The sequence below is a fragment of the Bos grunniens genome, chromosome 26, assembly GCF_055505025.1.
Source record: "Bos grunniens cultivar Pamir isolate PY7600 chromosome 26, Bosgru_T2T1.0, whole genome shotgun sequence".
Taxonomy (NCBI): Eukaryota; Metazoa; Chordata; class Mammalia; order Artiodactyla; family Bovidae; genus Bos; species Bos grunniens.
In genome coordinates, this window is record NC_141190.1 from 46,179,626 (window position 1) to 46,207,000 (window position 27,375).

Genomic DNA, 27,375 nt, shown 5'->3' on the forward strand with positions numbered 1-27,375 from the left:
TTTCTTTAAATCTGCTGTGCCTGCATGCTCGATTGCGTCCGACTCTTTGTGACCCTATGGACTGTAGCCCACCAGGCTCCTCTACTACTTTTATTTAATTTATTTTTTTAGTATATATTTATTTGTGTGCACCAGGTCTTAGCTGCAGCATGTGGGATCTAGTTCCCTGACCAGGGATTGAACCCAGGACCCCTGCATTGGGAACGCAGAATTTTAGTTACAGGACCACTAGGGGAGTCTCAGAATTGTTTGTGTTCTTGTATGAGCTTTTCACAGCTGCCTTTCTGCCTGCTTCAGAGATGGAGAGGTCACTACTTAAAGGCTATTGCGTGTGGGCCTTGCAAATTCACAGGGACCTGAATGTATTTACAGTGGATGTGTTCATTTTCTTTTATTTGTATTGTTTCTGATGTGTTTATTTTTTTTCTGCATCAGTAATAGAATAGACGTGCTGGCAGGGATGCTGTTAAGAATGGTGATAAATGCATTTATGATTTCTAAAGGCTTCGGAAGTGGTTTTTCGGGGCTGGGAGAGGCTGGCATATGTTCTGAGCTTCCTTTCTCTAATGCAGTTATTTCTTGTTAAAAGATTCACCATAAAATGCTAAATAAACTTAATAACTTCCAATAACATTAATGTCAGTTGAGGCCATTTAAATTTTATGAATTTGGGTGAAAATATGGGAAAATACCTGGGAAGATAGAATTTTCTACGTATGTATGGTTACTGATGTTTTAGAATTTTTGTGTTCGTTGCGATAATCTGCTCATTTTGGCTTTTTAAAAAAGGATTCTGGTAGTAAGAGAAGTCTTCATAGCAGTAAAAACAAAATGCCCCCAAACACAATAAGAGGTTTTACAATTTACTGAGTGTTTACAGCTTCCCTGGTGGCTCAGATGGTGAAGAATCTGCCTGCAATGCAGGGGATACAGGTTTGATCCCTGGGTTGGGAAGATTCCCCTGGAAAAGGAAATGGTACCACACTGTAGTATTTTTGCTTGGAGAATCCCATGGACAGGGGAGCCTCATGAGCTACAGTCTATGAGGTTGCAAAGAGACACGACTGAGTGACTAAGCATGATTGTTTACAGGGGGCAACCCATGCATCAAATCAACAGAGCCGTCGGCAGCATTATTTTCTTTAAGACACAAAATACTCATGCCCTCCTATAAGGTAGAAATCAGTCTCCTTATTTTACAGCCGGGGAAGCTGAGGAGGGAGAGCTAGATCATTTGCTGGAGGCCACTCAGATCTACAGGGATAGAGGTGGTACCATGCCTCGTCTCTCTGCTTCCAGACGCCACACTCACATTCAGCAGCTTGGTTATGGAGCTGCGACAGGAAGTGTGCTGTGCTGCTGGGCATTTTTGCAGAAAGGGGTTGAAAGAGCCAACGCATACTTGGAGTTGGCCCTCTGGAAGAGGGGGCATTGTTGGGAAGACCCCGTTCGTGGGGGAAGAATAAGGAGGGACACACAGGGACGGGCAGATTCTTTCTTTCAGAGACAAACAGGGACAGGGACCAGGAGTGTGTGGTTGGAAGGAAGGCCAGGTGGTCGGTCAGCAGGAGGGCCCCTCATGCTTGCATGAGATCAGGGAGAATTCCAGCGATGGACCCGGTCACAGTGCCTGTAAAGGGCAGTCTATCCAGCAGGGTGTTCAGGATGGATGGGTGAGAGTTTGATCCTGCTCGAGGAAATGCTTTGATGAGTTTTATTTACCTCAAGTCTGAAAAATCTTTTAAGGTAGAATCCATTGGGAAGGAATAACATCACTGTAATTTTTTAAATTGAGAGTGGGCTAATTGAATATTTGGGAGTCGTAAACATCCTTTTTTCACTGTGATATTTCCCTTTATCTCCATTCTTGAGCAAAAGCATGGCCTGAATTTAATGGGATGACTTTTGCATGCTCAGCTAGGAGGAACAGAACTGCTTTATGTCAGATAAATGTTTGGGATTTCAGACATGTGTTGTGTATTGTCCCTTTGAAGGATTTCTTCTTAACATAAGACATATTTTTGCCTCTTTGTAATATTTTTTTGACTTAATAGCAACTTTGGCTATATGATACTTTTAAAATCAATTTGATTTTCAAGGAATTCTCAGTCCACATGTCATTGACTCATAGACAGGAAAAAGTCATCTAGTAGAAAAGTCCGTTAATGGAAATATATGGTAGTATATGAAGTGATAATTGAAATGTTATTGACAATAGCTTCAGTTTTCTTCCTATTATAAATGTTATTCCGCTGTGAAAAGAAATGAGGTTTTCATCCATGGAATAATGTGCATGTACCTTGAAAACAGGAAGCCACAGGCTTCCCTGGTAGCTCAGCTGGTGAAGAATCCGCCTGTAATGCAGGAGACCCTGGTTTGATTCCTGGGTCAGGAAGATCCCTTGGAGAAGGGAAGGGCTATCCACTCCCGTATTCTTGGGCTTCCCTGGTGGCTCAGATGGTAAAGAATTTGCCTGCAATGTGGGAGACCTGGTTTCGATCCCTGGGTTGGGAAGATCTGGGAAGAGCATGGCAACCCACTCCAGTATTCCTGCCTGAATCCCTGTGGACAGAGGAGCCTGGCGGGCTATGGTCCATGGGGTCACAAGGAGCTGGACGTGACTGAGCCACTAAGCACAGCACAGCACAGAAGAAGCCAGACACAAAAGGATAATATTCTATGATTCCTGCTCCGGTCAGCAGGAGCAATCAGATTTATAGAGACAGAAAGTAGGTTACAGGTTATCAGGGGCGGACAGGGGGAGGGGTGAAGAATTATTGCTTCATGGTTATAGGGCTTCTGTTTGGAGTGATGAAAAAGTTTTGGAAATTGATAGTGGTAATGCAGCTCAACATTATGAATGTAACGTCACTGAAGTGTACACTTAAAAATGATTAAAAAGGCAAATTTCACATCATTTTACCACAATAAACCACTTGTGGTTGTCTGGTGTTATAAGTGGTTAAGAATTTCTTCTACTTAAACTGAGGACCCTTGAAAGAAAAGGCTCCTTTTGTGGATATCAGAGAGGATGATCCAGGCAAAGGCAGAATATTTCAGTCTTAAAAACAGGCAAAAACAAGCCAGCATAATCTCACCTTTACTAATAGCTTCTTTGCTGTTTTCTCTCTGAACAGCTTTTTATAACTATGATGCACGGGGAGCGGATGAACTTTCTTTACAAATAGGAGACGCTGTGCACATCCTGGAAACGTACGAAGGTGCGTATTTATTTTGGTGTGTTTCCTTTTATGTTTTGTGTGGTTAGGACACTTTCAGTACCTAATGGGCCAATCATTACCTTGTTAGGAAAGCACTTAACTTCTGGTTTTCTTGCGCAGTGTCAGGAGCGGGCAGTGGTGAGGTTTTCTGTTATTGAACTTATTAAAAAAAAAAATTAAGATGAACTTAAAATTAAACTCCTAAATTTTTAACCTCTGAAGTTTTCTGTTGAAATAGTCATTTTCCTTATTTTACAACACTGTTGTTTCCTTTCTTTGCAAATGAATGTATATACATCTTGACTGTTCATAACTGCTTGAAAAAAGTTTTTTTTTTTTTAAAATACATTTAAGGTTAGTTTAGTGTTTGGCTTAGTGTTTTGAGGTGTTTGATGTGAATGGTAAGACTTTTTATGTTCTCACTTAGACTTGTTAACAATTTCCTGAGAGGAACCAAAATTATCATGTCTTAAATCCTTTTTAAAAAAATCTGTGACCCCATTTTCTGAGGGGTGAACGAAGATTGTTGCCGCTGTGTGCGATATGGTCCAGTGAAGCAGTTGTTGTAATTATCCCATAAATACCCTTGTTGGGGACAGTGGTTTCCCAGTGTCCATGGTTTTTCAGGCTGTTGGTTTTCGTATTAGTGTTTCGCAAATCATTAAAACAGGACCCCTTTCATTTCATGCTGCGGTTTATTGCTGCACAGAGAAGAAGCAGTGATGGGCTTGACATCTGGATGTTTTGTGAGATTGTCTTGTGGCACTGGTGGCTCTATTTCCTGTTGGAAGGGTGACTCCCATGTAACAAAGGAATAAAGAGAACTGATTAAAATTGGTAATTCCAACAGCAAAATTGCTTTCAGATCGGGTTTAGCCAGACCCCTCCCGGGAGGAGGTGGGCTGGAGATGCGGGGCGAGAAAATTGCAGACATCCTGTAGTAATCACAGATTGAACTTCACACTCAGTCTTCGGAATCCTCTTTGCACATGAGTGATGCCTCGTTCAGCTTCTGCATCAGGCAAGCTGCAGCTTGCTCCCGTGTACCTGGAGAAACATAAACTCATTAAAACACCCATGTTCGTGTCCCTTACTTCCTCATCTGGCTTAGAATTCCATTCCATTTGCACCTTTTACCCTAAAAAATGTCCCACTGTGGGTGGAAATCAGCTTCCGCGGCGTAAGCTTAGAAGCGGATATGATGCAGAAATAGACATACTCCTTACTGTGTGAACGAGTAGCTGCCCGTGGGTATCCTCTGCTTATTTTCAGTTTTTACAGCTGACAGTTGGATCGCCTTATCTGCCCCCAGTTTATATGGCCAGTGGCTGGAAGGAAACGGAGAAATTAGCTAGAGGTTAAGGATCAAACCTCTCATCTCAGACACTTTTCTGATCTCAGGTGAAGAACGCGCTTATATCTTTTTTTTTTTTTGCATTTCTGCCCCGGGTCAGCTGCATTTGAAATCCTGGTTAATAAACAGTGGACAGTGACGTCATTCCTGAACAGATAGCAATTTCCTGTGCAACCCCGGGTAGTGGGGGCTGTGACTTCTGGTTCTTTGCTTCATAGGAAGAATGCACTCTTTAAACAGGAGACTCCTTCGGCAAGTCAGTGATCCTTTTTGTACGTTTAACTTAAACGAAAATGGTGGCAGGCATCGACATTTTGGCCAACATCATGATAAAGGAGTCTTCAGTGAGCATTTGGTTTCTGGGCTCATCCATCTTCCAAGTGTTGATTACAATATTCCAGTCTTTGTAAAGACCCTGTAATGGAAAACCAATTCCCCTTCTTTGACAACAGCCTTTTTGGTTTTAGTTAAAATCCAATCAGAGAAATGCGTAGGGGGAACGCATTGCTTTTGGGAAACTTGGTGACTTAATTGTCATTGGATTACAATGGAATAATTGTTTTCCTGCTCTTTGCTCTCATTCTGTTTAAATTTTGTGGATTGTGTTAGCCTGTGGCATTCTCTTCTTTTCTTCTCAGCCCCTTCCACATTTTCCCCCTAAGAAAATTTATTTGTTTGTCAAATTTCATTTCCCTTTTCTTTGTGATCCTGTTCAGGGTAGGATACTGCTGGGATTGCTCCAGAGAATATAATTTCTAGATGATCACTCCTTATATTCAGGTTCAGAGAACACATTTACCTGCAAGTTATGGATAATTTGTCCGTCTCAGGCTCATGGAGGCTTGGAGCACAGAGCAAAGAAAAGAACTTTCCAGGTCACCGTGGAGGTGGACGGAACTTTGAGGGGTCCTTTCTATAAGGACCCCTGCCTATGTCCCTATAAGCAGGGTCCAGGGTCAGTCAGACAGGAGAAGTGAACCCAGGTCCCTGGTGTTGATAAAGTGACTCTCCAGTGCCCAAGCAGGCACAGGTCCTGCCACCTGCTTATTTCCAGAAAGATCTCCAAGGGGTGTATGCTGTGCTGAGGGACAGGGCAGCATTGCACCCAGATTAGGAAAGTGCTCTTGTGATGAAAACGCAGCGCTCGAGCTTGATTCGGATTTTTCAAAGCGATCATCATCTGTTTTCTTCCACGACATACCTTCATCCCTTTTCTTTCCAGGTCCTTGAAGACCGCCTCTGGGTGTCCTGGGGCGGAGGTAACAAGTGTTGCATGGTGGGGCGTTTAAACAACAGGAATGTGTTCTCTCACTGTTCTGGGGGCTAAGGGCTCCAGGTCAAGGTCGGCAGGGCTGAGAATGCGAGGCCGCCCCACGGGTCACTCCAGCCTTCTGCTCCTTTGCTGTCCTCATTGGCATTCCTTGCCCGCAGGTGCGGCGCCCTGGTTTCTGTCTTCAGGATCACGCAGCAGTCTCCCGCTGCTTGGCTCTGTCTATTTCTCCTTTTTAATAAGGACAATGTGTAGCATTAGGTCCTTTTTTTTTTTTTTTTTAAAGGGCAATTCCTAAACTACTTAAAATGCTTCTGGTTTTGTTTATTTTTGGCTGTGCTGGGTCTTCATTGCTGCATGGACTTGTCTCTAGTTGCAGCGACTGGCGGCTGCCCTTCATTGCAGTGGCTTCTCTTGTGAATCCCAGACTCTAGAGCGCGTGGGCTCAGTAGTTGAGGTGCCTGGGCTTAGTTGCCCTGCGGCAGGCGGCATCTCCCGGGACCAGGAATTGAACCCACGTCGCCTGCACTGGCAGGCGGATTCCCAACCCCTGGTTATTGCTGTGTAGTTGCTAAGTCATGTACAGCTCTTTGCAACTCCATGGACTGTAGCCTGCCAGGCTCTTCTGTCATGGGGTTTCCCAGGTGAGAATGCTGGAGTGGGTTGCCATTTCCTCCTCCGGGGGATCTTCTCGACCCAGGGATCGAACCAGCATCTCCCGTGTCTCTTGCACTGAAAGATGGATTCTTTACCACTGCGCTGCCTGGGAAGCCCCTGTCTCACCTGAGCCCCAGCCTTTTCCTCAGGTGTGTCCTAGCCTTGCTGCTGGGGGCTTCTCAGATGCTGTGTGAGCAGATCTTTGCAGAGGCTGCTCTGCCCACCCGCCACCCCCCTTCTCCTCCTAACTATAACCTGGAGCCATCCTCAAAGACTCTGTCTGAGTGATCCTCCCTGGGCTCCTCTCTGACGCCGCCCCCCTCCTTCGCTCTGCCTGGTCCTGTTTTCACTGGTACCCGCCCTGCGCTTGAGTGTGCGCGCACTGGTCCTTCTGCTGGAAACGCTCTGCTATGTGCACGTATGTGGCTTCCGTCTTCCTGGGCTGGATGGGGCCCTCCCTGACTTTGAGGACCACGTCTGACCTCTTCTTGCCGTTGGGCGGGTGTCTCTTGGGGAGCTGGGTGTGTCTTGTTTGGAGCTGGTTGGTTGAGGCCTGGTTGGAAGAAGGGAGTCAGCTTGTTAATTCAACGAGCCATGCATCTCCCTGCTCCTGGCTTCATTGTGCCTGGCCTGTCCCCCCCAGAGCAGCAGCCAGGTCATCCTCTCATGTCCCCCTGCTGCCCTCCGTGAAGCCTTTGAGGGGTTGTCCTCTGCCCTTGATCCCCAGTCTCTGCCCTTGCTCGTGGTTTGAGCCTTGCTTGTCCTAGGGGAACCTGCTCTTGGAGGTTAGAAATAACTGGGTCTAATCTGTTTCTACATTTGCTCTCTCTGGTGAGACCTCTGGCACATAGTCTGGGGGCTCAGTTGCTGGAAGGAATAACGCATGCAAAAATTCTTGAGAAGGGAAACCCTAGGTTTTCCTTTTGCTTGGGAAAGGTGTTAAAAGAGAAACCACCATCTATTATCATAAACGAAAAGAAAAAGGCTCCTCATCTTTTTTTAGTCCCTCCTGGGAAACCCTTCTGCTGTGTTTGAAGTGAATTTTTGTGTCGCCTGTACTGGCTGGCACGCATATATTTCTGTGTATATAAATGTGGTTGTAGTGCTCATTTGGCTCAGATGGTAAAGAATCTGCCTGCACAGTGCATGGGAAGATCCCTTGGAGAAGAGCCTAGCAACCCAGTCCAGTATTCTTACCTGCAGAATGGCATGCACAGAGGAGCCTGGAGGGCTACAGTTCATGGGGTCACAAAAAGTCGGACGCAACTGAGCAAGTAACACGCGCAAGCGCTCCTTCTGTGTTTACATTGTTTCTCAGTGCTGTGTTCTGAGACGCAGCCCTGTTGGTAAGGCTGCAGTCTCCGGCGCTCAGTGCTCTGTGTGACCCTCACGTTTCACTAGCCACCCTCCCAGTGATGGGCACCTGTCCTGCCTCCTGCGTCTGCCCCACGGAGCGCAGTAGGTGTGCGAGTGTCTTTGGATACGCGGCAGCTCCGGGGTGCGGGGATGGATACTTCGGGGAAGAAGGGTCCTGCCCACACTGGTCATGCTGTCTACACTCCCCTCCTCTGTGCCGGTGGCTGCCTGACTCCTGCAGCGTTAGAATTTTCCTCACTCTAGTGAATTGTGTTTTAAACTGTCGATTTAATATGTGTTTCAATCTGGTTATTAGTAAGTTGGAGCATCTCTTCATACATATGTAATTCTTTTGGGTTTCTTCTCTACAGTGTTTATAAACTTTGCTTATTTTTGTCTTGGGCTCTGTCTTTTTCTCGTCCCTTGGAAGTATTTCCTTAGATGTTCTGGGACATTTATCCCATGTCAATTTTAGGAAAGAAAGGGCATGGTAACACTGAAAATATGGGAGGGATAAAATCACAGGAAAGTGGGCAGTCCTCTACATTAAATATGGCCTTCTGAACAGCTTACTGCATCGACCCTCTGTCTTTTCCCATCTCTGTCTGTGAACACTGACCCAGGTGGGCACCGATTGTGGGCTGGGCAGATGGAAACCACCCAGGAGATGGTGGAGGGCTATCAGGAGATAATCCTCCAAATGCGCCCTGAGACCTCGACATTGGGTCCACCATGCTCCCTTATCACCGTGTAGTCGCCTTGTCAGGAATGAAGTGGGTTCACTGGTTGAATCTTGGTCTTAGCAAATCCTTCGCAAGGCTCCTGGCGATTTGCAGCTTCGTTTCTGAATGCTCAGAAAGCGTCTGTTCATAATCCCTAGAGGATTTTAACTCCATCCCTTCCTGCTTCCACTCCTCCTCTGGTTGTTAAGTCATTGCTTTATGAGAGGTGTCTGGTCATTGGTGGAATACAGGTCCATTTGCAGTTTCTGGGCATCTTCGTTCACGCATCCCTGGTTTCCAGCATTTGACTGTTTGTTACTTTATTATTGGTGACTTTGTTGAGTCGCTAAGTTGTGCCTGACTCTTTGCAACCCTGTGGACTGTAGCACGCCAGGCTCCTCTGGCATGTGATGTCCTCCACCATCTCCTGGAGTTTGTTCAAACTCATGGGCATTGAGTTGGTGATGCCATCCCACCATTTCATCCTCTGTCGTCCCCTTCTCCTCCTGCCTTCAGTTTTTCCCAGCGTCAGGGTCTTTTCAGAGTCAGTTCCTCACATCAGGTGGCCAAAGTATTGGAGTTTCAGCTTCAGCATCAGTCCTCTCAATGAATATTCAGGACTGATTTCCTTTAGGATGGACTGGTTGGATCTCCTTGCAGTCCAAGGGACTCTCAAGAGTCTTCTCCAGCACCACAGTTCAAAAACATCGATTCTTCAGTGCTCGGCCTTCTTTAAAAGCCTAGTATTTAGTTAGTCTCTGGGAGCTGACCCAGCTGGTGCTTTCCCAGTCTTTTTGTCATTCTGTTGGGGGCTGATGTCCTTCTGCTCCTGGGGAGCACAGTGGAACTTGTCTAGGCTTTTGATTGCCTCTCCTGGAGCGAGGTGGCCTGAAGCACCCTCAAAGTGTTTCGGGAGACATTCAGTGTGTGGCAGAGTCGTTGGGAGGTGAGTGACCAGCCGTGAGTGACCCTGAGCATTGGCAGGAACGATTTCTGCCCTCAGCGTGATCGGAGGGGCCGAGGGTGTGGTCAGATCCTGCCCAGCATTGAACGTCTCTTCCACTGGGCATTTCCCTCTGTCTTCTGCTGTTTGCTTGCCCTCCCACGTGGAGAGAATGGGAACTTGAATCTAGGCCAGCCCCCGAGGGGGTAGGTGGGCCCGTGTTCCTGGGCCTGGTGCTTCCTGTTGGGGGCTGAGTCTTCACCACAGAAGCACTTTGTGTGATGTGACTGCTGCACGGCAACCCCCAGACCCCCCTCCATCTCGAAGGGGGAGGAAGTCGGCTCTCAATAGGATTTCTGTTGTGCTGCCGCTGCTGATGATCTGAGGGTGTTGGTATGTGTGCTTGGCAGTGACCCCGCTCCATCCGGCCGAGGGACAGACAGGAAAACGCGCACCCCGGATCCTGCCCAGGGCTCCGTGGTCAAAGGGCGGCTTCTTCTCCTGGAGCTGGTTGCCACCCTCAGGACCATGTGCGGCTGATGGAGACGAAGGAGCTGGAGATCTTTGTGTGAAGCCCCCTGCCAAGGCTTCACGCCTGGTTTTGAGATGATCTCTACAAACCCCCAAAGCATCTCTGCAAACCTTAGGATGACTGAATTCTATGACAGGCTGACTCCCGTGGTTCTGCAGATAGTGAGTTCTAGGCAGTGGGCAGGTGCTGTTTAGGACCCTGTAATGTCCCTTGTACTAACTATCTCACCTTTGTGTTTGTTTAGGGTGGTACAGAGGTTACACCTTAAGAAAAAAGTCTAAGAAGGTAAGTCCCTGGTATTAACCACAGTGCGTATCCCTTCATAAATCACCCTAGGAGAAGAAATCAGTTCTGTCTCATGGAGCCTAAGAGTTGTCCTTATATATCTCTTTCTCTGAATTAAGAGAATTTATGAAATGTAGGCTACCCTGAATTGTTTTCTTTAAAAAATTTTTAAAAAAACCTTTATTTTTTAATTGACGTATAGTTGATTTACAATGTTGTGTTCATTTCAGGTATACAACAGTGTGATTCAGTTATACACACATATATGTATTTCTATTCTTTTATAGATTCTTTTCCATTACAGGTTATTACAGAATATAGAGTTCCATACTGTGCTTGGTTGGAACAAGTATTGCTGTTGGCTGTCTGTTTTATAAAGTGGTGAATATATGTTAATCTCAAACTCCTAAGTCATCCCTCCCTCCCTCCCCCGTATGGTTTTCTGAACAGCATATATATGTAGAAATTGTCATTTCGTGTCTATGAGTGAATGGCTGGGCTGTGTGGGATGATGTTAACCTGTTGTCCTGAGAGCTGGGACCTTCTTTTCCTGGTAGAATTCTGCATCCTGTTGAAGAACAGGTTGTGTAAGAGAATGATCTGGGTAGACTGACTACCGCTTACGATTTTCAGCTTTGCATTATCCTTAATGATAAATTAGCAGATCTACAGCGCTCATGCCGGCTTCTTCCCTTCTTGCTTGTAATTATTTTTATACTACTGACGTCTGCTGGCCGAAGAAAGAGGTTCTGCCTCCTGGACAGTTTGCATGCGTGGTTGTTTGAATTTCTGGGGTGAAGACGTGCAATTACACCGTGATCTTTGCCATGGACACACCCGTGCGTGGTTCTGTTGTGGCTTTTCCATTCTTAGTTTCACAGAACCTAATGATGGCTGTTCCCTTCACTCTAAGCTGTGGTTAGGCTGTCCACGTTACCTTATAAAATCTAATTATGCTTGACACATGGTTCCTTTTGCTTTTGTTTCTTAACTTGGCATCTCATTATCTCCTTATTGGGCTGGGCTCCTTCTGTGGTCCTGAGCCTGTGACTAAGGCTGTTGAAGGCCAGCTGTCCAAGTGCAGGGCCTTCTTGCTCTATTTTTCCCCCAGACTCTCTGCAATCAGCCCTTGCTGGACAGGCGAGAGGTGTCCATCCTGTGGTAGCAGTCACTTCAGAGGTGTCCAGGCTGAGCTCTCGGGCAGTCTGTCCTGATGTGAGAGATGCTAATTGGGTAACCTGCTGAGCCAGCTCTGCAGATTGGAGCCAGGACCTCCATCCTGATGCTGCTGAGCTCAGACTGGACTGTGAGTCTCTCATATCCAATGACCTGGCGTCTTGAGGTCTGAATGAGGGCTATGCCAACCTGGTGGCTGGAGGAATAGCTCTCTCCAGAGAAAGTTCTGTTTTCACTCTGATTATCTCTTCCATAATTTGGGATTAGCAGATGTGAACTAATCCCTTAGGGTGGATAAGCTACAAGGCCCTACTATATAGCATGGGGAACTGTATTCAATATCCTGTGATAAATCATAATGGAAAAGAAGATGAAGAACAATATATAACTGAGTCACTTTGCTGTGTAGCAGAAATAAGCACAGCATTGTAAATCAACTATACTTTAATTAAGAAAAAATAAGAAGAATGTTTTCCTGCAGATGAAAACCTCAGTTTCATCTGAGAAAGCCACAATTGAGAACTTTATTAATGACCTTAGGCTCACGGACTCCCCGTCCACCCATGACAAAGTTGCAACTTCACAGGTCAGGTATGTCCCAGGGAAGTGGTTCACTTGTGATGCTTGCTTGGTATTTGGTGTCAGGTACCTCTTCCCTGGTGGCTCAGATGGTAAAAGCGTTTGCCTACTATGCGGGAGACCCCATTTCAATCCCTGGGTCGGGAAGATCCCCTGGAGAAGGAAATGGCAACCCACTCCAGTATTCTTGCCTGGAAAATTTCATGGACGGAGGAGCCTGATAGGCTACAATCGATGGGGTTGCAAAGAGTCGGTCACGACTGAGCGACTTCACTTTCACTTTCACCAAGTTCCCCAACTAGGGGTGTCTCCTGGTTCCCCAGTGCCTCCGTGAGCCCTCGTCCTTCCTGCCCTGCACTAGAGAGACCTGACTTTGTAGCTCACAAAGCTGGGTAGGGGTGTGTTTATCGTTCCATCTAAAACCTTCATTAACAGTTGAAACTGACACCTTAGAGACGCTGTGATTTTGCGTTGGCCCACCCAGTTCCCACAGTGGCAGAGAAGGGACTTGACTGGCTCCCAGGCACCTGACCCTGTGTTCTGGAAGTATCCTCTTACCGGTATTCACAAATGAGCTCTAGATCTGGCCAGTCCTGATCACTGTAGCTGAAGAAGCTGCTCATTTCAAGCCTCCAGGTGTGTCCAGCCTCATTTTTCCGTTGTCCCTTCTGTGACCCCATGGTTGTCGAGAGCAGCTTCACTGAAACTGAGAGGTGTCTCTACCTGTGGACGTGGGCATGGCCGAGACTCATTGCTTTATGTATCCCACCTACCAACCAGTGCTCACCTGCTGACCTTAAATGTGCACCCGGGATCCGTCCTGGTGGCTGGAGGTGTCCCCGCAGCAGGTCCGCCTGGTCCTCTGTGTTGCCCAGCCTCCACCTTTCTGTCTGACTCCTTCCCTCTCTGTGATAATTCTTTTTTACATGAAGTGCGGCCACTTTCTTGGTAGACAGGAGGAGCAGGGACCAGTGGTGCCCGCTTCCATTCCAAGCAGGATGAGTTGCGTGGTTTCTGGATCTCCTGTGTTGATTCTTTGGGGTCAGAAGCCTGGGAAACCCAGTCAGAAGCTCCTGTTTTCACAGCAGGTGACTGTTCCTGCTGATTGACTTTCTGCTGCGTGCGTGGCATCTCAGGAAGCTGCACCTTGTCTGCCTTGTGCTGCCTGAGACCCCTGCGCCACCCGAGACCCCCGCGCTGCCCGAGACCCCCACGCCCAGTGCCCCGCTCTTGCCCTCCAGGTGCTCACCTCTACTTCCTTCCAGGAGGGGACTTGCACTTGCTCAGGAAGCAGGCCCAGAACTCTTGGGGAAGCTCCTGGCCCTTCACGTACAGTGCCCAGGACTGACAGTCCTCCTGAGGAGCCATCCCCTCAGAATTGTCTGTCGGGCCTTGTGTGCTGTTCACGTGGGGGCTGCTGAGCACCATCTGCAGATAAACTGATGTCCCCCTGCTGGAGCCGGGCAGGGTGGGTGAAATGTACCTTATTGCTGTATTTTATTGGCTGGCTCCTCTGTTAGGAGATGGATGAGAGAGTCTCCGTGGGTCAGGTAAGTAGTCAGCGCGAATGTGATGATCGACCGTGTAAACTCACTTTCTGATGACAATTTTAGTATTTCGAAAGGAAGAGCTGTCAGAGGCCATCATCAGAAGTTGTTTTTAGGCATTGGTTGACTTTTGATCTGCCTGTGTCCACAGTCAATACGAGGTGTGACCTACGGAGAAGACACTGGAAGGTCCCATGGGACTTTCCCTTTGCGAGCAGAGTGTGCATCTGTTTTCTTCTAAGACTTCTGCAGCCTCTTTGAAACACAAGTGAATTCAGTTGCCGTCTTTCACACTTTGTTTTCTGTGCCATGCTGTGACTTAGCATAAAGGCTTATGGATTTCATAGTGATCCAGTCATCCTCACCTCCACCTTTTTTGGGGGGACAGCTGTTTGAGTGACAGTTAGTATTCATATCAATGCTACAACCTCTTGTCTCTTTTCCTCCCAAAGGGTATATTTCCTGCTTCGTACATCCATCTTAAAGAAGCCATAGTTGAAGGAAAAGGGTGAGTCTGGTCTTGATGTTTAAATGAAGTTGTGCAGTGATTGCATTTGACCTTGCTGCTTTTTGCAGGGCGACGTTGGGGTTGAACAGTGGGTGCCTTTGATCCAGGGTGACAGGAGTTTAGCGGGGGAGGACTTCTGATCTGGAGCTGTCTACAACATGACTTTGAGCCTTTAGGGAGTCTTCAGTCAGCACTGGAACCACAGCCAACTGCCTAGAATGCCATGTGGATTTGGAAAGCTTCCTGCTTCTTCCTTTGTGAGCCAGCCCATCTAGCAAAGGCTGCACAGCCCCCCAGCCCTGAATCCATTTTTCTGGAAGACTTTGCAGGCTGTGATACAAATTCAGTGGGGAGTGAAGCAACAGTTGTTCGGTTGGGGCGTGTGTGAATTTACGTCTTGCCTGATTGTGATGTATGTTTCTTAGAGGTCATAAAACTGATGTATAAGATCATTAAGAGGACATTTGTAGAACAGGAACCCGTTAGGCAGGAATGGCAAATGAATAGCCAGGTGTGAACTTGGAGAAGGAACAGTAAAATGTTTTCCTTTTTGTCTCTGCTACATCTTCGCACTCCATTAAATATGTAAATGATAAAATTACTAATCATATGATTACTGCATAATGGCATCTCTGTGGCTGATTGCGAAATTGCTTTCCCAAGCAGTGTACTTTGAACATATGAGAAGGACTGGGTCGGGCTCTGAGGTTCCATGGTGCATCATTAAAACGAGGGAAATAATTTAGAGGCATCAATGTGATGACCTGTAAGAGGGTCCTTTTTTCTACTGAGAAATTGTTTTGTAGGTGAAATTTCAGAGGGAAGTAAAACGAGGAAAGTTTTGAAACTTTTCACCCTACTGTGAACAACGTTGAATAAAATATTTTCTTCATGTATTTTACATCACTTTGTATCAGGATCAGCATGGATGCTGGGCTAAATAGGGATAATTTTTGTAAATGCACGTTGAGGTATACAGATGAGTGTATGTAAAATGTAATTAGGAAGAGTGATAGAAAAGGGTGCAAGAGACTGTTGATTCTCGATAGATAGAGTCACACCCCGCCAGACAGGTGGACAGGCAGACACTGGGTTAAGACTGAGAACCAGTTGGCACTTAGTCCAAGAGACAGATCAGACCAATTAAGGAAGGAAGGTAAGAAGGCTCTAGAGCGGAGGTCAGGACGCAGTGGGTAAGGGAGGTCCTCTCCATGTGGGAAACTGAGGTCTCATTGAGCTCCAGGTCCCTGCTGGCCAGCAGGAAGAGCCCAGTGGGCTTCGCACGGAACTCAAGCTCTGTGAGATGAAGGCAGCCCAGCCACTGCTGAATGTCCTCGCACTGTGAGTGGAGCAGCTTTGTAAGGATGACATCACAGAGCGAAGTGAACCACACTTTCATCAGCATCCTTACTGAGAAACAGTCATGTCCTGTGAGAGACGCTGAGGATGTCCCATCAAAGGCTTATTCTTAAAAGCACTCCTGTGAGGGGTGGTCTCCCATGCACCCCTTCCTGGTCCCTGCTGCTCCCGCTGGTGCACGTGGTCAGACCTCTCCAGAGGGAGTGGCCCTCTCTCAGGAACTCCTGTGTTTCTTCCTTGGAGACCCCCCCCCTCACCCCAATCACTGAGTCCTTGCAGCCCTGAATCTCCATTGCGAGCTACAGTCAGGATCCTGCCTGGGCCGTGGGGACCTATCTCAGTGCCCCCTGGACACTGCATGTTGTGTGGGAGCCTTGTCTATTCAGGGCCTCTGGGCCCAGGTGGTCTTACTTCACAAGCCACCAAATTCGGTGTCTGACTCAGTCCCAAATATTAGGAGTTCTGCTTAGTGCAATGCCTGACCCAGAGCAAGTAACCGGAAAACAGCAGTTTGCTGAATAAAAAGCAATGGACAAATAGATCAGGAGTCAAGAATAAGGCAAGGGTTAACTCTCTGGGGTGGAGAGACAAGGGAAAGAGGATAATCAAAATTGGTGATCAGGGCGCCTGTGGACACTGGAAAGCTGTAACCTCGCCCGTATTTCGCCAAGGATAACTGCTTCGTGTATTATCACAGAGTGAGTTTTAGGCAGGATGAAAATGTAAAAAAAAATCATCTTATCCCAAGCCTGTGTTTTAATGCCACACAGATTGGTGGTAATTTATGACATCTATAAAATAGATGGGTACACATATTATGAATACACTTTCCACTTCTCAGACCTTGACGTCCTGATGGGATATTATTTGCCTCTTTCATCTTACCTTGACGTGTGAGGTAGACGTTCTCGGGCTCTGTATAGAAATTACTTGTCGTTCTTAGAGACGTATGGAGACCTACGTGGGCTCAGTCTTATTTGCATGTTTTCTCTCCATGCTATGACCTGCGTGTGAAGTTGACAAGGTGCCCTTCTGTTTAATGAAGCTGTTGCCGTCTCTGCCCTTTCCTCTCCTCCTAGGCAACATGAAACGGTCATCCCAGGTGACCTCCCGCTCATACAGGAGGTCACCACGACCCTGCGAGAATGGTCTACCATCTGGAGGCAGCTCTATGTGGTGAGAAGATGGGGCTTTTGTGGGTGTTTCTTTTAATGGGCGGATAATTGCGTTATATTTTGTTGGCCTCTGCCATACATCAGCATGAATCACCACAGGTGTAACATATGTGCGCTCCTTCCTGAAGCGCCCCCTCCCACCTCTCACCCCATCCTTCCCCTGTGGGTTGTCACAGCACTGAGTTGAGCTTGGTCCCACAACACATTCCCACTGGTTGTCTATTTTACGTGTGGTAATGTGTATGTTTCCGTACTGTTCTCTTAATTCGTGCCCCCCTTTCCCTCCCCTTCCCCTTCCTTCTCCTCTCCTGTGTCCACATTTCTGTTTTCTATATCTGTGTCTCCCTAGCTGCCCTGCAGATAGATTCATCAGTTCCGTCTTTCTAGAGTCCATGCGTGCTAAGTCGCTTCAGTGTCTGGGTCTTTGTAATCCCGTGGACTGTAGTCCGCCAGGCTCCTCTGTCCATGGGATTCTCCAGGCAAGAATACTGCAGTGGGTTGCCATGCCCTCCTTCTGGGGATCTTCCCAACCCAGGGATCAATCCCGCATCTCTTAAGTCTCCAGAATCAGCAGGCAGGTTCTTTAACCACTAGCCCCACCTGGGAAGCCCCTAGATTCCATATGCAGGCATTAACATACGATATTTGTCTTTCTGACTTACTTCACTCTGCATAATAGACTCTAGGTTTGAAGATGGGATTTTGAATCAGAGCTTAGCAATAGAGAATAGGTCTTTTTGAACCCTGCTGAGCCAAAGGATTACTTTTGCTTTTTCTGGTACCCTCAGAAGCAGAACTTATGGGAGCGAGTCATGCTCGGCAGCCTTGCCCTATAGTCTGGCCGCCCTTGGGGCCGCAGCCCTTCCACCAGCTTTGTGCCAGGTGCGGCCATGCTGATGGCAGTGAAGTGGCCGTTGAGGAAGGGACTGTGGGTTTCACCTTTCCCTGTACTGAAAAGGGAACTAGGCTGCTTTTAGGCTGGAACACTGACCGAGGCCGCCGGAGCTGGAGTTCCCTGAGTTTATGTCGATCATGAACATGAAAATCTGCTTTTAAACTGTTGCAGGTGCCTCTTCATGGATGCGGTAGAGGGTGAGGGCTCTCTGCCACTGTTTGCCTGGAGATGGTGCCTCTTACCATTTGAGGAAAGTGACATAGTCTTCCAGGTCTCAGCGAGTCTGTTTAGAGGCAGGGACATGGTTTCCATTCTGGCTTCGTGTGAGATACCCAGTTCTCCGGATTGTGGAAGAAGCCTTATTAATGCGGCAGGGTTGGGGCCCTGACACCTTCCATTGTGTATCCCTGGGGGCATTTTCTTTGCACATAAATTCATATTTGCAGAAGATTACCTTTTGTTAGGTCTGTATTCCTCTTAAGGGTTTGATTTCTCATCTGCTGATATTGTCAGCGCAAAGCTTGGACGCTGGAGGGAAGGCCGTGCATCAGTTTCTGGGGAACATAGAAGACTTCTCAGTCCCACAGCTGCTCTCTGGGCAGCCTCATTGCTTTTGATTATACAGTGGTTTCCTATAAATACACAGTAATAAGCAGTTGCAGTAATTGTTCATCAAATGTTCTCAAAAACCTAGAGGCGTAAAGTTAACCATGAATATTTTGTATAAATCTGAGCAATTTTGGAGTTGATATTTCATGTTAACAATTTTTAGACAAAAATATGGCAAAACAAACAGGAGCTGATGCTGACTAATATGTTAGTGGACACGGTTTTAGCCATACAGCTCCATAACAGACACTCCTAACCATCACCTGGTTTCCTTTTTTAAAAAAAAATCTACCTTTGCCTGTTAGGGATTTACACCGTTAGGTTTGTGCAAAGCCAAAGAGATATGCTTATTATATATATGCACATGTATTGTTGTTGCTTATAATATTTTTATATGTTCTGTTTCCCTCTGCTCTGTGGCAATAGACAAGATTAAGAAAATATTAAGGATTTTAGTTATTTGGTAATGCTTTATGAAAATAGACAAGGAGAATTAATGAGGGAAACAAACATAATTTTATAATAAACCATTAATTTTGATTATTAGTTTTCATTTAAGAAGTCAAGATTATTGAATTTCCTTGGTGGTTCAGTGGTTAGGATTTGGTGCTTTCACTGCTAGGCCCCAAGTTCAATCCCTGGTCAGGGAACTAAGATATTACAAGGCATGGCCAATAAATAAATACATAAACAGGAATTTAGGATTAGGATGATACTAACAAGGAGAACTTATAGGATAGAAAATAATCTGTTAGGGCGTGATAGGCTGAGTGAGTGGAGGGGATCCTAGCAATTCCTAAGAAGAAGGTCAGATGCTATAAAGAGCGGAGGTGTGAAGTTCAGCTGTGCAGAGAAGACATTATTTTAAAAGGTAGCAATGACCACAGTTACATTTTTTTTTGGCACCCTGACATTTAGAATTTTATCTAAATTTCAGATTTAGATAAACCTAAATCTGTTTATAGATTTAGTTTTATAAATCTAAAACTATTTATAAATCTAAATAGTTGGATTTCACCTAGATTTCTATTCTTGGAAAGAACCACTGGGTTTGTTTTCCTTTGGTTAATCCTTCATTTTCTTGAAGAGTTGTTCTCATGCTGTTGCAGAACTTGCTTTTCTTTGTACCATCAAATCCCTCGAAATATGTAGAAAGTGAGAAGTAGGTGTGAAGTTTGAATCTCATGTGTATTTCCCTTTTGCTATACATGCACCAAGAGCTTGTAGATCCAGATAGTGCCTCTTGCAGAAGCCTCTCTGCACATTCAGAATGCACCATAGCCTCGGGCTAGGTCCTCGTGTAGTCAACTGACAGCTGGGGCTCCGGGTTGGGTTTCTCAGTGCTGAGAATCACCGGGGCAAAGGCCATTCTGAAGATTCCTTAGGCAAGACCTGTAGACCGGGCACTTCCTCAGGGAGCTTCAAGGGTTGCCCCTTCCTGGTCCAGAGACTGGAAGTTCACGGGCTGGTTGGGATCCCCAAGTGCAGATCCTGCCCTGGGTCCGCTTTGGGTGTAGGGCTACATACTCCGGAGCGCTGGCCTGAATATGGAAGATTGTCCGTGGTTTTTAATCCTTTTAATCTTTTCACGTGTGATAGGAGCCTAATTCCATCTAATGTGTTCAGTTCCAAGCTGAAAACACCATTAATCTGACATAAACAGCAACTACAATGCTCTTTTAAGTCAAGAACTTAACAGTTGGTTTCCCCCCCTCATCTAGCAAGATAACAGGGAGATGTTCCGGAGCGTTCGACACATGATCTACGACCTTATCGAGTGGCGGTCGCAGATTCTTTCTGGAACTCTGCCGCAGGATGAGCTCAAGGAATTGAAGAAGAAGGTCACTGCCAAAATTGATTATGGAAACAGGTTTGTTTGTTCAAAAGATGATTTCATGCTTATGTTAACCAATATAATGGTATCACCATTAAGCGTTTAGGAGACTAAAATCCTATCTTACGACCAACAAAATTTCTAATGTCAATATAACGGCACAGTTTTTTTTCTTAAAAGCATGAGGTGTTTTCTATCGGATCTGGAGTTTTCTGAGTCATTGTTAAAACGTACTCTCTTCAAGAAGATGGGGTAACCTGTCCTTATCACAACAATTCCCCCGACAGGAACTTTTCCTTTTTGCTGACAGCATTCAACCCTGAGTCTAGATATGAGGGTACTTTGTGTAGTAGCAGGCATCAGGTCTCTTTCTGTGGAATCGACGTTCTGCAAGTTGGAGGAGACCTCAAAGGGCACCTGGAAATTTGTTACCAGTGTAGGGATCTGGCAAACAAAAATAAAGCCAGCAAGTCTCTTTTTCTTTTCTCTGCCATCCTGTGTCCGGTCGAGTTTGTTCCTTGCCATGTCTTCTCACAAGACTTTCAGGATCAGGTGATGCCTGGCCAAGACACAAAAGCAGAATGGTCTCACTCCCCAATGGATTTGAATGAAAACTGGTAATAAAATCAGGTAGAACTCCAGAAGAAGACCTTGGAGGAGACACAAGCTGAGTTTATAAGGAGCCTCCCATCTGAGGGGGCACACACGTTTATGCTGTGTCCAGGTCACTGGCATCTTACCATGTCACTCTGAGAACATCACTGCTGTCTGAACAGCCGAGCATGTTTTATCGGGAAGGTGATTTTTCTCTGTGTGTAAGATTTTCTGCACCAGTGCTTTGGCTTAGTGGTTTTGTGAGACCTTTTGGGAAAAAGAAATCCAGCCCCCTAAATTTGTACTTCTGATATAAAGATCATATAACTGTTCTACAGGAGCAGGTCTCATGCAGAAGTTCCCTCTTACAGCAGGGCACCGCCCAGCTCTGCTCGAATGCCTTCAGCCGTGGTTGCTCACCCACCCATCGAGGTGCGTGCTCTGGTGTTGGCACTCTTGCCTGCAGCATGGTCATCCCCCCAGCACGGTCATCCCCCGCCTTCCAGCTTCTGTAATCAGAGGGAGGCTACGCCCTTTCCTACTGGATAACTATTCGTCTAATGCCAGAGCTGCAAGAAGCCTTAAAAAGTATGTGGTCACAAGGTTCCCAGATGCTGGTCTATATCAGAGGCACTTGGAAAACTTTCAAAATACAGAATGCTGGGCCCCACTCCTTAGGATCCTGATTTCTCACGTCTGGAATGCTGACTGGAAATCCCTGTCTGTAAAAATAGACTTGGATCGTGAAGGCCGGCAGATTGGGAAGCTAGTGGTTCAGTCCAACCCCCTCATTTTACATGTTAGAATATAAAGCTCAGAGAATAGTACAGCTTCGCCCTGAGCCATTCAACCCAAGGAAGCCCTGGAAAAACTAAAGAAGCATTTTGTATAATCGGAATTATAACAATTCTGCTTTCTGGTAATTCAGACTTTCAAGTGTGAAAAGTTTCTAAAAGCTACATTATCAGTAAGATGTAGTGTTTGGATTAACTACAGGAGAAGGTTCCCACCCCAGAAACCTAGAGACTGCTGGGTATAGGATATTAGATGTTGTTGCAGTGAAACTCATTTCAAGACCACCTGCTTGAAAACTAAACTTCTGGAGCTTTGATTTTATTTTCTGCTGGAGTATCATGTTTTGAACTTACGTCCAGAAACCACCTGCTTAATTTGGCTGTGGGAAGCTACCAAAATACATTATGTCATGGAATAATCTAGTTAAGGAAAGGAAGTATTTCCAAACGTGATTTACTGCTTGGATAGGAAATGCGGTCCTTAACAAGACAGATTTTTGTCCAAGGAACTCATAGTGCAGTCCAGCACAGCTCACAAACCTAAACCTGCCTGATGTGTTATCAGACTCATTCACACAGAGCTTAAGGTGTGTGACCTTCACAGGAGACAAGTAGGAGATTAGTTCGTCTAAGTGGAGGCTTTTTTGCAAAGTCAGTCTGTCAACTCTTCGACTTGTAACTGTTAAAAAGACATTCTCTGACTTAATTTATCTTTATTTCAAAAGATGTTTTCTTATGTCTTATGGTTAAAAAAATAAAAAAAATTTGCTGCTGAGAGTTGGACCATAGAGAAGACTGTGCACTGAATAGTTGATGCCTTTGAACTGTGGCTCTGGAGAAGGCTCTTGAGTCCCCTGGACAGCAAGGAGATCAAACCAGTCTATCCTAAAGGAAATCAACCCTAAATGTTTACTGGAAGGACTGATGCGGAAGCTCCAGTACTTTGACCCCCTGATGTAAAGAGCCGACTCATTGGAAAAGACCCTGATGCTGGGAAAGATTGAGGGCAGGAGGAGAAGGGAGCAACAGAGGATGAGATGGTTGGATGGCATCACTGACTCAATGGACATGAGTTTGAGCAAGCTCTGGGAGATAGTGAAGGACAGGGAAGCCTGGCGCACTGCAGTCCACGTGGTCACAAAGAGTCAGACACGACTTAGTGACTCAACAACAGCCTTTTAATAAAAAGAAAAGTCCCAAAGGCAAAGTAACAGGCGTCTGTGGTGAAGATCCTTGTATCTTATTAAAAGAAAACCAGAACACACCACTGTTAGTAAAACTCTTGGTTTCTTACTTTATATAGTCGCCTTTGTTTAGTCTTTAAATAAAATCCTGGTAAAAACCACCTAACGGGAAACGGAGAGACTGTTGCCAAAAAACACTTCCAGATATAGGATGGACAGATTTATTAGCCAGATGCTGCCTGCGTTTTAAGTCGGCTACTACATTTAGCCATCTGGCCAGAAACTTTCTTAACATTTCTGTGGATGACTTCCATATGTTCCACGTTGAAACAGTAGAACGTCTTTATTGAAAATCTTCTGATAGGCTAATTAAGGGATTAGATCTGTGATTCTAGGTAGAAGGAAAGTAGTCCCATGGAACCTGCCAGAGAGAGTGGTGAGTATGCCTCTGTTCCAGCTTTCCTCCCTCCCACCTCTCCCCAACCTCCAACTGTATATATATTTGGGCATAGGGGTGTGCATGGGGCTGTGTATACATACCCACAAATTTATATGCACCCCCCCCCAGTATGTGCATAGCGTGTGTGCGCTTAACTGTCCATACTGTTCATGTAGTAATTAGCGACATACATTTCATTTGGGCTTTCTAGATCTGTAAGTAAAAGTCACTACAGCAATAGAAGTAAGATTTGAGTAATTTTTTTTTTTTTTTAATTCCAAGGGTGTACAAAGAAAGTTAAATGACAGTGACCTCACAGAACTATGTTTTCTGATACTGTGAGAGTGACCCTGACTTTTGATTTCATCTTGCTCAGTTGCTAGGACTGAAGTTTGTTGGTGAAGTTCTGAATTCTTCTTGTTCTAGAATCCTCGATTTGGACTTGGTGGTGAGAGATGAGGATGGGAACATTCTGGATCCAGAACTAACTAGCACAATTAGTCTTTTCAGAGCTCATGAAGTAGCTTCCAAACAAGTGGAGGAAAGATTGCAAGAAGAAAAAGTAAGTTCAGCTCTCTGTACTATGCCATTTACACCCAGGGTACGTTTTCTCAGTAACAGTTGACAACATTAGTGAAACGTCACCAGTAAAACATGACGATTGCATTAGCTACACCGTGAAAAGGCCCAGCTTCAGCATGTATTTCAGACACTGATGGATGGAATGGAGCCCAGCATCTAAACCTGCTGTGGATGACCTGAAGGCTTTTCATCCCTTGAGGGTTTAATGACACTGACTTTGTGGTCTTAACTCATGGGCAACAGTACTCCATTCTGCGTTTCCTCTTTGATAGGAGTAGGAAAGGGATGTGTCTAAGTGTGATGAGGGCAGGGAACATGCGTCTTACTGATCTTTTTCATTTCCCATGGCCGTTAATGGTAACTTGTATGCAGTCTATACTCAGAACTCAGTTGGGTGATTGAGCCATCCATTCATTCAGCAACTGCTGAACGCCTACAGTGTGCCAGGTCCTGAGGCCATAATGATGAATAACACAGAGATGTCCTCAGAGGGTTTGACCTGATGGGAGAATCAAAAATCGAATAAGCAACTGCACGTGTAATCTCCATTCTGATGGATGATTGGGCCCCTAAACGTTTTGTATCGGAAGTAAATACTCAGTATAACTTCTCACAGTGCTGGGATCATCGCCCCGGGCATATTCTTTTCAGCTCAGCTCGTGGTCGTGTTGACAACATCAAGGAAGAAGCTGCATGAAGGGCTTTGCTGTGTGACTGGGTTCACGTGGTTTTCTGTTCTGTATGAAGGGCTTTGCTGTGTGACTGGTTCGCATGGTTTTCTGTTCTGTATGAAGGGCTTTGCTGTGTGACTGGGTTCGCGTGGTTTTCTGTTCTGCATGAAGGGCTTTGCTGTGTGACTGGGTTCGCATGGTTTTCTGTTCTGTAGGGATGAACAGAGTAAGAGTTAGCCACAGGTGTGGCTCATGTCACCTTTCTGTTTCTTATTTTATTCCCACTGACAGTCTCAGAAGCAGAACATAGACATTAACAGACAAGCCAAGTTTGCCGCCACCCCTTCCCTGGCCTTGTTTGTCAACCTCAAGAACGTGGTCTGTAAAATAGGAGAAGATGCCGAGGTGCTCATGTCTCTGTACGACCCCGTGGAGTCCAAGTTTATCAGGTCAGTGATGAGCCCCTGTCTTTCCTCTTTGGTCACCGCTGGGAACATGGCCTCAGAATCACCCCAAAGTCTCGCTCTCGCGGGGAGTCCTTGGGGTGATCAGCTGGCCAGACTTCCCCCAAGCAGCTGGAGTCTGGGCCAGGATCAGCTCTCCGGCAAGGACGTGGATATTCGATTGAACAGTTGGAGTCTTGTAATGTTTTCAAAACCTGGCAACTGCATGACTAAGGACTGAAGTCACGCTTCCTGCGTTGTCTTTATGGGGTGCTTTGTTTAGGGCCCTCCCTCGCTCCAGTATTGCCCTGATCTTGATGTTGCCTTTTTGAGCTTTGGTTCTCTGTGAGTGTCATTTCTGGACCTTTGACCTGTTGTTTTTTCTCCAAGGTGATTGGATGGGAAACAGTGTCTAGGTCGGTGCCTGCTGCATAAAGGCTGTCAGTGAATACGTGTTGAATAAAATATTGTAAATCCAGTCTGTCATTTCTCATCGTCTCACGTGCTGTCTTTCCTAGTTCTTGTCTTTGTTCCTTGGTATAACTTTCTCTTTGTCCAGATGGAAAAAGTATGGTTTGGACTGTCTGTGTAGTAAACGTGTGTGTGTGTGTCTGGGTATAAAGCTCCAGAATCTTCACTCACATTATTGAAAATTTAAGAACTTAGTATATGGCAGAAAACAGAACAAATTTCATTGCCACTTCCGACAAAGACTATTTCTTCCTGTCATAGGATTTAATATATATTTTTAGGTCATGTTTGGCTTATGGCAGGCTCAGAAATCATCATGAAGTTTTACTTTGTACTATAAATGAATAAATAGTGAATTTGAGACTGTAGTCATTCCAAATGAACGAGTATGCTTTTAATAAAAAAATTTTTAACATGTACACACTACTCTGTATAAAGTCAACAAGGACCTACTGTATAGCACAGGGAACCTTATTCAGTGTCTTATAATAACTTATGATGGAAGAGAATCTGAAAAAGAGCATATATGTGTAACTGAATCGCTGTGCTTTACACCTGAAAGTGACACAACACTGTAAATTGAATTTAAAACATTGTTAAAAATATGATAAAAACTATGAAATGCCATTTGCAGATAGGTCCTTTGCAGTTGTAATCCTGGACATCCAAACTGAAAACCTCAGGGACTTTGTACGGGCAGACCTTGAGTGAGATGCTGTATGGAGAGTACTTGTATGTCAATGGCAGAGCTGCTCCGTCTGATGTGGTTGATGTTTCTGAACCCTTACCGTTGTCTGCATAATGGACCTCTGTGATACTAATGAAAATCCACTGAGGATGCACATTTGGTTCCCTGATCTGTTTGGAAAATTAATTTGCTTTTATTTCCTTTTTTCCCAAGTGAGAACTACCTTGTCCGCTGGTCAAGTTCAGGATTGCCTAAAGACATAGACAGGTTACACAATTTGCGAGCTGTTTTCACGGTGAGTGTATCCAAAGATGTTCATTCGAATTGCTCACCATTCTCATGACTGTTTTTAATGAGCCCTGTCTGACTTCTCACCGCCCTGGAGCGTGGGTCCTTGGGATGCCGGGACTCCTTGTTAATTTCCTGTAATAACGTAGCTGCCCAGAAACCTTCTGGGCCTCTAGCCACCCTTCGAGGCCCCATGACAAAGATGTACTCCGTGGTGTTGAGTATGTCTCTTAAACATGGATCTTAAATTCATTTAATGCTAATTGACTTTTGTAATTCAGCTCCTCTTTGTCTTGTGAATCACTTATTAAAATAGTAAAAACTGGTTGGAGTGAAGAGTGGCAATCTATCTCTCTACTGTCTGTTGCAATTGAACCTGCCTTGAGTAATGCTTCTCCACAATAATTTACGGAAATTAATATTTCCAGGACCTGGGAAGCAAAGACCTGAAAAGGGAGAAAATCAGTTTTGTGTGTCAGATCGTCCGCGTGGGTCGCATGGAGCTGAGGGACAACAACACAAGGAAGCTGACGTCGGGCCTGCGACGGCCTTTCGGGGTGGCCGGTAATCCATTTCCTTCCTCTTCCTGAAGACTTTGGAGATCAGCACCTCCACCCTGAATGCGAGCTGCTGCTGAATACTGGACCGTGGGCCGCTTGGTGTACAAGCTTGTCCGCTGGAGAGAGGGAACATCTGTTCCTCTCTGTGTGGGTTCACGTCGACATGTGGCTCGGGGGCTTTGTCCACCAGCCTCAGGCACAAATCCCGTCTTTGCTATGACAGTGGAGCCCGTTTCCTGGCGGAGACCCTGACCCACATTCCCACACCCTCATCCTGGAGGGAAGCCAGCCAAGGAGGGTTGCGGTGTTTCTGACTTGGTGATGGATTGATTTAGGAATGAGTCCGTACAGAATGGTCTAAGTGATGAAGAGGCAGAAGACGAAAGCTCAGAGAGGACAGAGCTCTCTTCACACAGGGGCTTTTTTTCTCTGCGGACGTGAGCTCTGTTTTGTTTTTGGTGACGGTGCAGGAAAAGGGAGAAACGAGCCATCCCTGTGGAAGGACAGGAAAGTGTCCCCGGGACGTCCTCGTTAGCTGACCTCTTGGTGTCACTCTCATTTTTCACAATTTGGGAAACAATGTTCCCTCACGATTAGATGGCCGCCCTTCACTGCACAGCCTTCTAGTTCTCATCCTTT

At 45.8% G+C, this 27,375-nt stretch overlaps 1 protein-coding gene and 1 pseudogene across 9 annotated transcripts in view; both read left to right on the forward strand.

The window, feature by feature from the left end:
* Positions 1-27,375, forward strand: part of DOCK1 (dedicator of cytokinesis 1) — a 562,075-nt gene that overhangs the window by 53,066 nt on the left and 481,634 nt on the right. For all 9 annotated transcript variants that reach the window (XM_086377709.1, XM_086377710.1, XM_086377711.1 and 6 more), the window contains exons 2-10: positions 3,138-3,221; positions 10,300-10,340; positions 14,095-14,150; positions 16,589-16,685; positions 19,910-20,058; positions 23,460-23,595; positions 24,578-24,735; positions 26,102-26,183; positions 26,605-26,740. In XM_086377709.1, the coding sequence (XP_086233835.1) occupies positions 3,138-3,221; positions 10,300-10,340; positions 14,095-14,150; positions 16,589-16,685; positions 19,910-20,058; positions 23,460-23,595; positions 24,578-24,735; positions 26,102-26,183; positions 26,605-26,740 (939 nt within the window). The remainder of the gene's footprint in view (positions 1-3,137; positions 3,222-10,299; positions 10,341-14,094; positions 14,151-16,588; positions 16,686-19,909; positions 20,059-23,459; positions 23,596-24,577; positions 24,736-26,101; positions 26,184-26,604; positions 26,741-27,375) is intronic.
* LOC147344533 (large ribosomal subunit protein eL39-like) lies at positions 20,546-20,822 on the forward strand (annotated as a pseudogene).